This window comes from Corythoichthys intestinalis, chromosome 14, assembly GCF_030265065.1.
Source record: "Corythoichthys intestinalis isolate RoL2023-P3 chromosome 14, ASM3026506v1, whole genome shotgun sequence".
Taxonomy (NCBI): Eukaryota; Metazoa; Chordata; class Actinopteri; order Syngnathiformes; family Syngnathidae; genus Corythoichthys; species Corythoichthys intestinalis.
Genome location: NC_080408.1, coordinates 6,385,435 through 6,397,428, shown reverse-complemented (window position 1 = coordinate 6,397,428; position 11,994 = coordinate 6,385,435). Strand labels below are relative to the sequence as shown.

At 38.7% G+C, this 11,994-nt stretch overlaps 1 protein-coding gene across 1 annotated transcript in view; it reads right to left on the bottom strand.

The window, feature by feature from the left end:
• The window catches only part of pde4dip (phosphodiesterase 4D interacting protein), a 72,961-nt gene that overhangs the window by 9,481 nt on the left and 51,486 nt on the right, over positions 1–11,994 (bottom strand). Inside the window, exons 34-40 of the mRNA XM_057856566.1 lie at positions 9,218–9,454; positions 9,045–9,137; positions 8,707–8,900; positions 5,879–6,022; positions 5,628–5,766; positions 3,182–3,228; positions 1,599–1,653 (exon numbers count right to left, since the gene is read on the bottom strand). Of these exons, the coding sequence (XP_057712549.1) occupies positions 1,599–1,653; positions 3,182–3,228; positions 5,628–5,766; positions 5,879–6,022; positions 8,707–8,900; positions 9,045–9,137; positions 9,218–9,454 (909 nt within the window). The remainder of the gene's footprint in view (positions 1–1,598; positions 1,654–3,181; positions 3,229–5,627; positions 5,767–5,878; positions 6,023–8,706; positions 8,901–9,044; positions 9,138–9,217; positions 9,455–11,994) is intronic.

Below are 11,994 nucleotides of genomic sequence, written 5' to 3'. Positions count from 1 at the left end.
AATCACACCTTATTTAGGTTGAATTCCACTAATGTGTAGAGATACAAAATCCAACATGGAGGCCGTCACGAAGCATTTTAGGTTGAAAATTTTTGTAAATAAATGCTTAAATCGCAGAATTTCCATATAAATGAACGGAAAACAGTCAAGATTCTAGGTTAAAAGCAAAAAATGGGCAGTTATCGTTCATTTTACGTAAATATTTCAAGCCAAAGTATTGTGTAATCCAACATGGCGGCCGTCATGAAACGAAGACCTTTTTAAGTTGAAAATTCTTGCAAATAAATGCTTAAATTGTGGAATTTTTATATATTCAAACATAAAACGGTCTAGATTCTTGGTCGAAAGCAAAAAAAAAAAAAAAAAAAACAGGCAGTTATCGTTCATTTTATGTAAACATTTCAAGCTAAAGTTATGGTATTTGTAATTCAACATGGCGGCTGTCACAAAACAAAGAGCTTTTAAAGTTGAAAATTCTTGTAAATAAATGGTTAAATCGTGGAATTTCTATAGATTTGAACGTAAAACAGTCGAGATTCTTGGTTAAAAGCAAAAAATGGGCAGTTATCGTTCTTACGTAAATATTTCAAACCAAAGTTACGGTATTGTGTAATCCAACATGGCGGCGTCACGAAACAGAGCTTTTAAAGTTGAAAATTCTTGTAAAAAAATGCTTCAATCGTGGAATTTCTATAGATTTGAACGTAAAGCAGTCGAGATTCTTGGTTAAAAGCAAAACACGGGCAGTTATTATTCAATTTACGCAAATATTTCAAGCTAAAGTTAGACGATTTTTTCCCCTATTCATTTCTGTTTTTTTTCACAATGTTTCAAAGTGCATGCATGACTATTTAATATAATAATTACCTTGAATCCTCGACCAAATCACTCTTAAGACACTCCTGCCTGCTTGCATGCACTAAAACATTCGTCCTATTTCCACCTCAATTCGGCGTTTGAACGCACTGTGTTTGAGTTTATCACAGTGAAAGCCACAAAGTTCTGCCTGGGTCGACCCCAGACGGGAACGCGTGGCGCAAAGTCTGTTGGAGTTGTCTCATTAACTGATGGTGACGTCTATGCCTCTACTTACGAACGTCTTTACATACAAAATTTCCAGGTTACAAACCGCCTAAACGGGAAAATATTGCCTCTTGTTACAAAAGAAATTTCAAGATACAAAAGGCAAAAATACAGTATGGCTGGTACTCACAGCTCCCTGAGTTTACCGACCGTAACATATACGTAACAACCGATCCTTTTTATTTTTAAATAAGACTCTACGTTTATGACATAATAGTCACAATGTCAAAATTCCTGTCAAATTAACATTTTTGTTTCTTTTTTAAAAAACATGGTGGGCTTGTCCAACACCAAGCTTTGCCACTTGTAATACAATATAACTATAGGCTTCCTCTCACATTCAAAAACATGTATTTTCTAAATTGTTTACAAATGTCAGCATACAATAAAAGAGTGTTAGCGAGAAGATGGTAAAGCGCTGATGTCGGCAAGATAACAAACAACAAACACGCCAAGGTGAAAGCTGGCCATTCAAAAGAAAAAACAGCTTCTACTTATTCTAGCAAGACAATTACCGGCAGAGGGGGAGGAAGAGGCGGAGCTAAGAGAGGAAAGTCTCTGCTCGTTCTTCTGGAGGTGTTCATACGTAGAAGAGGGTGTGAGGAAAAAGGATGTGTAAACCACAAATAGATATAAAAAAGTGATGGAATCACAGATAAGATAATGAGAAGAGGGAAGACAGCCCTGATACAAATGATGATTTTACATGGGGATATGTCACAACAAGATTATATATATATATATTAAGCATGTAACGGTGTTTTTTTTTTTTCATCCTGTACCATCACGATACGGGCATGACTGTTCGGTCAGACAGTGGGAACTATTAAATGCAGTATTTCTAACACTGTAGTGTATGTTCAAATGAATAAATTTTTTTTTGCTCTAATTAATAAGTAAATAATGTTACGAGAATCGAAAAACACAGATTCACAAGTTTGATGTTTTCACCTATTTGTTTTGCGCTTTCATAAGAGCTAGCTTGTTAGTTTATTGTTAGCCAATAGAACAAAGTTTAACATTATAATTAAAGATGTCGGGTCCTATCACGTCATTTTCAAAGTATCGGAATTGGCAAAAAAATATCGGACATGCCTTTTTAAAATATATAAATATTTCTTAATTAAATCGTTTTCTAATTGTATTTAACATTACAGACAAAATGTCTTACATTCATCCAGAGTCTTTAGTTTTGGATGAAAGCATGGCTATCAAATTTTTCGCGTAAACGGCGGAAATTAAATTTTTTTAAATTAATCACGTTAAAATATTTAATGTAATTAACGCATGAGCTGCACGACCACTCACGCATTGTCGCGTTCAATCGATAATGGCGCCGTTTTACCTATATATAGAGCTAACAGGCAGCGTAAAATGAGTAGAGAGAATTTTGGCAGTCTTTGGAGCCTCTTTTCAATTGGCTAAAGCCTTAAAATCCCTCTCTCAACAATGAGATATATCGTGGGAAGCAATATGGGGAAGAACACTAGTGGTTGATCTTTTCCTTAACACCCTAAGTTATTTCCCAACACAGAGAAGATATATCAATTGCTGCCACTACGCACAGTCATAGTTACACTTCCCATCGTGCATTTGGGCAGAACAGTTGAATGGCTACAGTATCATTTACTGAAAGCTCAACAAATACACTAGATGGCAATATTTAGTCGCAATATACAAAGTCACATTTATCCTTTAAGAATTACAAGTCTTTTTATCCGTGGATCCCTCTCACAGAAAGAATGTTAATAATGTAAATGCCATCTTGAGGATTTATTGTCATAATAAACAAATACAGTACTTATGTACTGTATGTTTAATGTATATATTCGTCCGAGTTTTATTCCATTTTTTCTTAATGCATTGCCAAAATGTATATGATCGGGAAAAATTATCGGGAACGATTGGACTTGAATCGGGAGCAAAAAAAAAAGCAATCGGATCGGGAAATATCGGGATCGGCAGATACTCAAACTAAAACGATCGGATCGGGAGCAAAAAAACATGATCGGAACAACCCTATACCGAACCGTTACTTACGTGTACCGTTACACCCCTAACATATATATTTATGTATACGCACAATAAAATCCCTTACCTCCAAGTTTGTCCTTGCTTTTTTCAAAACATCCCGAGTCCTTGACACTGAAAGGCAGAAAGAGTACTTAATACCTCCACCATGAATGTTTTTAGCGGTTAATAGCTCCCGAAAAATATTCATAGACAATTTTCCTGAGTGAAACATGGGCGGCGCCATCTTTGACATTTTCTGCTACGGTTTAGAGTGAACAACATGAAGTGCATTTGAAGCACTGTGTAGACAAAAACTGCAAAATCAAACCAGAGGAACCCATGGAATCTCCCAAAATTGATTTATTATTGTATTATTATTGACTTATTTTTTACTTCACCTTATTAATATGACGTGTTCTGGCCTCACTAGATATGTAGGTGTTCATCAGACAGCAAACAAAGCAATTGTGCTTTTTGAAGCTTTTTACTTCCTTCACTTTTGACAATTTTTAAAACTGTAACACACATCTGTACACATCTGATCGAAATGACACATATTTTAATAATAAAACATTTGACCCAGAACAATTGGTGTTCAAACGTCCATCGAGTCTGATCAATATGTGAATTTTGTAGATTAAATTAGCCTAATTTGCTTAACCAAAGTCCGCTAGCTTAAATGCTACGAATGCTAATATATTTACAATCCTCATAGCAAATTGCTCACACATAACTCCACAAACTGTAGCTGTAAACTTAATTACAAATGCCTACACAAACATATATTAGCTGAAACAACTTACAGCCTTATTTGGGCCAAACCAGAGCGCAGCTATCCTTTATTTATGTCATACGTCTGAGTCTGCTCGTCAGTCTTTCGAGGCAACAGTCCAGCCAGACACAACCCTGCCACCAGAAGGCAGTCTATCCACCATCATTAAACAAAATACAATTCACTTGGACTTTTTGGATAGTTACAGTATTTTGAATTTTTAAAAGGTTAGGGGCGACTTATGTGGAATTTGGGTTACATCGCCAGCGTAGGAACGGAATTTGATCGTAACACGGGGACTACCTGTATATGCAAAGGTGGAGAGAGAAGCCAATTATTTAACTCTCAATTTAAAAGGTATTACTTACAAATATTATTACAATAGTAAAAATTAAAGTTGAGTTGTGCAATATTATTGAATAGCCAAGAAAATCATTGTAAAGGGAAATTGGATAATATGGGTACCAGCATTTCATTATCACAAATTTTATTATTGCAAATGGGCTGGTCCCAGCTTAGCATAATAGTCATGTTAATGACCCAGCTAAGATGCTTTGGATTTGTTATGTGAGCAGACCATTTGCATTCATGGTGCAAAAAAAAAAAAAAGAACAATAAATGATTGAAAAATAATGAATTATGAACTCATTACATGTAACTACTGTGCTACCAGAAAGAAATAGTCATTAAAAGAACTAAAAAAGTAAATACAAAATATCTGTGGAAAAGCCGAGCAAAATGAATCTTGGGAATTGTTTTTGCATGACTATATTTGTAGTGCATTGGTCGCCCCCTAGTGGCTCTTCGAGTAACTACTGGAAACATGATTTAATTAGATGGAGTCATATAGTAAAATTCCTTTTTTTTTTTTTTTAAATGGCATTTCTTCGGGGTGCCACGCAGCCCAAACTGTTTGACCAACCGTCACCGTAATATGAATTTAGTAGATTAAATTAGCTTAATTTTCCTAGCAAAAGTCTGCTCGCTTAAATGCTATGCATGCTAACATATTTACAATTCTGATAGCAAATCGCCCACACATAACTCCACAAACTGTCGCTGTAAACTTAATTCCAAATGCATACACAAACATATTAGCTGAAACAACTTAAAGCCTTATGTGGGACAAACCAGAGCGCAGCTATCCTTTATTTATGTCAGATGTCTGAGTCTGCTCGTCAGTCATCCAAGGCAACAGTCCAGCAAGACACAACACTGCCACCAGAGGGCAGTGTATGTATTTGCATCATTAAACAAAATACAATACACTTCGACTTTTTGGATAGTTATTTTGGGGTACTTAAAGTGTTAATTCAGACTTGCGCGGAAATTCAGGTTATGTCGCCAGCATAGGAATGGAACACGTTTGTAACCCAGGACTACCTGTATTATTAGGATCCTCGCTGACATTAATAATAATAATAATACATTTTATTTATACTACATAATTGATGGTAGTAATGTCAAATTGACATGAGCTTTTTATATTTTTCATTAGTACCGACTTACCATGCCACCCTGGTGGATCCGCCCCTTGACATTTTGCAATTTTAATCATCTTTCTGGAGCCCTCAGATACAGGCCAAAAATAACCAAGGCCCATAATAACATTTTGTTACTAGCACTATTAGTACGCCTCTTGTGTTATCCCAATATGGAAGTGTTTGAAATTCATCTGCTATGTCTCACTCTCCCCATCAAGCCATAATTGTTCATCCCTTCTTCTACTCTACGCGTCTTGTGTAACATTCAGACTTACGCTGGTTGACAATGAAATGCTCCATGCTCTCCTTAGTTCGGCTGGTGCTTCTCAGTCTTTGAATGGTTCCCTTCAGAACTTCCTCCTGCTCAGACACACGTAGCTTGAGGGACAAGATCTCCTCCTGCATAGACTGCTCCTGTTTTGACACCATAGAGATATTATTAGTGACTACAGTCCCAGAAAGGATTAAATGTTTGACTGTGCTACTTGAACGAATTTACTGCATATACAGTATTTCCCAGACAAACCTTCTTCATGTTGGGGATGGATGTGTCAGTGCTGGGCAGCGCCGCCCTCCAAAACATCTTCAGAAGAGATGCCGCCTCCTCCAAAATCTGCCGCACAGTCTTGGTGTTGGACAGGAGACTCTTGGCGCTATCATAATCCAAGAACTGCAGGGTAAAAGTAAGCAGTCAGATACAACCTCAAAAGCCACAATACTTTCTCTCAGGAGTTACAATTAGCGCTGCAACGATTGATCGATTAACTCGACTAATTCGATTAGAAAAAAGTTCAAATTAGGATACATAACAAAGTATTGAGATGAACTTTTGGTATTGACCAAATACTTATTTTTCACCATGATTTGCAAATAAATTCTTTAAAAATCAAACAATGTGATTTTCTGTTTTTTTTTTTTCCACATTCTGTCTCTCATGGTTGAGGTTTACCCATGTTGACAATTACAGGCCTCTCTTATCTTTTCAAGTAGGAGAACTTGCACAATTGGTGGTTGACTAAATACTTATTTGCCCCACTGTACATTGAGTTAGTGACATAATTTGCCGGATGACATTTCATGACATCTGTCATAAGCATTCATTCATGCCCATGATAGTATCGTGTCATAATTATGACGGTTTTATGGCAGTGTTATGATGCTGCTGTCGAATAAAGTTTTGCCAATTATCCCAAATAAATCAACAAATAAGCCGCACTCCACTATAAGCCACAGGATTCAAAATGAGGGAAAAAAGTAGCGTCTTATAGTTCGAAATTTACGATAGTGTCGGTGAAAGCAATACAGACCGCCTCAAGATATAAAAGAGGCGGTCATTCATCTAGTTCAGGGGTTTTCAACCCAGTCCTCAAGGCACACTGTGGGTCCTGGTTTTTGTTCCAGCCGATCCAGCAGAGACAGTTGAACCAATGAGGCTTCTGCTAAAACAAGCCACACCTGACTGCAATCAACTGATTGCACTTGTAAAACACCAGATTGGGGAAAAAGTGTTGTCATCTTGTTTGGTAAGAATGAAATCCTGCACCCACAGAGTGCCTTAGTGGAATAGGTTGGGAACCCCTGATCTAGTTCATTCATGTAGTTGTCAGTCGACCAGGGCCGGCCCAGCCTATACGCAGACTATGCAGCTGGTTAGGGCCCCTGACCACTAGGGGGGCCACAATCTGGCAATTGTTTAATTTACAGTGCCTTGCAAAAGTATTCGGCCCCCTTGACCCTTGCAACCTTTCTCCACATTTCAGGCTTCAAACATAAAGATATAAAATTTTAATTTTTTGTCAAGAATCAACAACAAGTGGGACACAATCGTGAAGTGGAACAAAATTTATTGGATAATTTAAACTTTTTTAACAAATAAAAAAACTGAAAAGTGGGGCGTGCAATATTATTCGGCCCCCTTACGTTAATACTTTGTAGCGCCACCTTTTGCTCCAATTACAGCTGCAAGTCGCTTGGGGTATGTTTCTATCAGTTTTGCACATGGAGAGACTGACATTCTTGCCCATTCTTCCTTGCAAAACAGCTCGAGCTCAGTGAGGTTGGATGGAGAGTGTTTGTGAACAGCAGTCTTCAGCTCTTTCCACAGATTCTCGATTGGATTCAGGTCTGGACTTTGACTTTGCCATTCTAACACCTGGATACGTTTATTTTTGAAGCATTCCATTGTAGATTTGGCTTTATGTTTTGGATCATTGTCCTGTTGGAAGATAAATCTCCATCCCAGTCTCAGGTCTTGTGCAGATACCAACAGGTTTTCTTCCAGAATGTTCCTGTATTTGGCTGCATCCGTATTCCCGTCAATTTTAACCATCTTCCCTGTCCCTGCTGAAGAAAAGCAGGCCCAAACCATGATGCTCCCACCACCATGTTTGACAGTGGGGATGGTGTGTTCAGGGTGATGAGCTGTGTTGCTTTTACGCCAAACATATCGTTTTGCATTGTGGCCAAAAAGTTCAATTTTGGTTTCATCTGACCAGAGCACCTTCTTCCACATGTTTGGTGTGTCTCCCAGGTGGCTTGTGGCAAACTTTAAACGAGACTTTTTATGGATATCTTTGAGAAATGGCTTTCTTCTTGCCACTCTTCCATAAAGGCCAGATTTGCGCAGTGTACGACTGATTGTTGTCCTATGGACAGACTCTCCCACCTCAGCTGTAGATCTCTGCAGTTCATCCAGCGTGATCATGGGCCTCTTGGCTGCATCTCTGATCAGTTTTCTCCTTGTTTGAGAAGAAAGTTTGGAAGGATGGCCAGGTCTTGGTAGATTTGCAGTGGTCTGACGCTCCTTCCATTTCAATATGATGGCTTGCACAGTGCTCCTTGAGATGTTTAAAGCTTGGGAAATTTTTTTGTATCCAAATCCGGCTTTAAACTTCTCCACAACAGTATCGCGGACCTGCCTGGTGTGTTCTTTGGTTTTCATAATGCTCTCTGCACTTTAAACAGAACCCTGAGACTATCACAGAGCAGGTGCATTTATACGGAGACTTGATTACACACAGGTGGATTCTATTTATCATCATCGGTCATTTTGGACAACATTGGATCATTCAGAGATCCTCACTGAACTGCTGGAGTGAGTTTGCTGCACTGAAAGTAAAGGGGCCGAATAATATTGCACACCCCACTTTTCAGTTTTTTATTTGTTAAAAAAGTTTAAATTATCCAATAAATGTTGTTCCACTTCACGATTGTGTCCCACTTGTTGTTGATTCTTGACAAAAAAATTAAATTTCATATCTTTATGTTTGAAGCCTGAAATGTGGCGAAAGGTTGCAAGATTCAAGGGGGCTGAATACTTTTGCAAGGCACTGTAAAAAAGAAGAGTGGTCTCACCAGCTCACTGTTTTGTTTCTGGGTACCCGCGAGCAGCGTCGCCTCCATTTGCTGCACGAGGCCGTGACCTTCCAGGATTTGTTGTTGCAGTGCGTTAAAGTCATCCACGTGACCGACGGCGTGGCGGCCGTAACGGTTGGCAAACGAGCCGTCGGGGGCTTCGCCTTCCAGCTCGGAGTGAGGGTCTAGAGTGTCTGCGGTGAATGAAAGTGAATGGAAAGGATATTTCTTTCATTCTAAATTGATGCAGATTAGTAGCAATTAAAGCAAACCAGCACGTTACAACCAAACGGGTTACACGGGAAGCAACGGTCATGCAGTGGAGTTAAAAGTCACACCGTTGGCAGTGTCATCCGAGTCCGAGTAAGGGGGATAGGGAGATCCACAGTTAAAGAGACCAATGTCCCTGACGGGCGGAGACGGGGCCGGGTCTGCGGAGCACACACACACACAAACCGGGCTCGGACACGCGAAAGCCTCACATACGGCGAACCCGCATCGACAACGTTACCGTGCAGCAGCTGTCGCCTGTAGAAGTTTTCTCTCTGAGGGCTGGCGCCGAAGGCCGACAGGGACGGCGTGCGAGGAGAGCCGCCGCCCAGTTTCTGCTCGAGCTGTTTGTGGAGCTCCAATTGCTTGAGGGCGCTGTTCTCCTGGACGCTGGTCTGAAGCTGGGCTCGCAGACTCCTCACTTCGCTCAGTAACTCGCCCAACTCGAGAGGAAGGCCCGGGGCCTCGCGTTGAAAGCCTGAAACCAGTTGATGTTTCAGGTTAACAGTTTTAGGAGCCCTTTACACGACAACGGGGGTGACAATGCAAAAACTTTTCCAGAGAGCCCTATCATTTACACGGCAACAGCATTTTGGGGGAAAATGCCTTCCAGAGTGGAAATCTTGATAACACTCCTTTCTGTCGTCGCCATTAAAACAGTTGACAACAAAAGTGAGTTTTGGGTGACAACTGTCCGATCACGTCATTTTCAAAGTATCGGAATCGGCAAAAAAATATCGGACATGCCTTTATATATATATATATATATTTTTTTTTTATTAAATCGTTTTCTAGTTGTATTTAACGTTACAGACAAAATGTCTTACATTCATCCAGAGTCTTTAGTTTTGGCTTAAAGTAGGGCAATCAAATTTATCGCGTAAACGGCGGTAATTCATTTTTTAAAAATTAATCACGTTAAAATATTTAATGCAATTAACGCATGCGCTGCACGACCCACTCACACATTGTCGCGTTCAATCTATAATGGCGCCGTTTTACCTATATATACAGCTAACAGGCAGCGTAAAAAGAGTAGAGAGAATTTTGGCAGTCTTTAGAGCTTCTTTTTAATTGGCTAAAACGTTAAAATCCCACTTTCAACAATTAGAAATATCATGGGAAGCAATGTGGGGAAGAATGGTAGTGGTTGATCTTTTCCTTAACACCCTATGTTATTTCCAAACACAGAGAAGATATATCAATTGTTGCCACTACGCACAGTCATGGTTACACTTCCCATCGTGCATTTGGGCAGAACAGTTAAATGGCTACAGTATCATTTACTGAAAGCTCAACAAATACACTAGATGGCAATATTTAGTCACAATATACAAAGTCACATTTATCCTTTAAGAATTACAAGTCTTTCTATCCGTGGATCCCTCTCACAGAAAGAATGTTAATAATGTAAATGCCATCTTGAGGATTTATTGTCATAATAAACAAATACAGTACTTATGTACTGTATGTTTAATGTATATATTCGTCCGAGTTTTATTCCATTTTTTCTTAATAAATTGCCAAAATGTTTATGATCGGGAAAAATTATCGGGAACGATTGGAATTGAATCGGGAGCAAAAAAAAAAAAAAGCAATCTGATCGGGAAATATCGGGATCGGCAGATACTCAAACTAAAACGATCGGATCGGGAGCAAAAAAACATGATTGGAACAACCCTAGTTTTACCTATTGCAGATTCAGTCTTCCCAGCCTGGTGCAGGTCTACAATTTTGTCTCTGATGTCCTTTGACAGCTCTTTGGTCTAGGCCATAGTGGAGTTTGGAGTGTGACTGACTGAGGTTGTGGACAGGTGTCTTTTATACCGATAATGAGTTAAAACAGGTGCCATTAATACAGGTCACGAGTGGAGCCTCGTTAGACCTCGTTAGAAGTTAGACCTCTTTGACAGCCAGAAATCTTGCTTGTTTGTAGGTGACCAAATACTTATTTTCCACTCTAATTTGGAAATAAATTCTTTAAAAATCAAACAATGTGATTTTCTGTTTTTTTCCACATTCTGTCTCCCATGGTTGAAGTTTACCCATGTTGACAATTACAGGCCTCTCTATTCTTTTCAAGTAGGAGAACTTGCACAATTGGTGGTTGACTAAATACTTATTTGCCCCACTGTAGATATGCCGCACTGGACTATAAGACGCAGCTGTCCTCACTGTATTACGAGATATTTACACCAAAATATGTTAACCACACTTTTATTTGACAGCGGCATCATTAAGACAGTCATAAGACCAAATGAACCACCATGAAGCTTTGAACCAATTGGCTGCAAAGTGTCATTGCTTCAAGAAGCTTTATTTGGCCATCACTGCTCCCTTGGGGGAAACAGACAACCTCTGCTGCCACCTGCTGTCAACACTCTTGTCGTCCAACATGCCTCCTAGCATGCATTGCAGTGCTACAGGTGTAAAAAACAAAATTCATGTTCTGTGCTAATTATTTCTTCAGTTACTGTTCCAGTTGTTTCATTAATTGCTCCTTATGGTATTTGGTAACACTTTATTTGACAGTGGCGCCATAAGACTGTCATTAGACTGTCAATAATTATGACGTGACACTGTCACGAACATTAACGAATGCTTATAATTAGGGGTGTCAAACGACTAAAATTTTTAATCGAGTTAATTACAGCTTAAAAAATAATTAATCGCAATTAATTGCAATTCAAACCATCTATAAAATATGCCATATTTTTCTATAAATTATTGTTGGAATGGAAAGATAAGACTCAAGATGGATATATACATTCAACATACGGTACATAAGTACTGTATTTGTTTATTATAATAATAAATCAACAAGATGGCACCACCATTATTAACATTCTGTTAAAGTGATCCATGGATAGAAAGACTTGTAGTTCTTAAAAGACAAGTTATAGAAATTTTATATCAAAACCCCTCTTCATGTTTTCGTTTTAATAAAATTTGTAAAATTTTCAATCAAACAATAAACTAGTAGCCCGCCATTGTTGATGTCAATAATTACTTACAAAA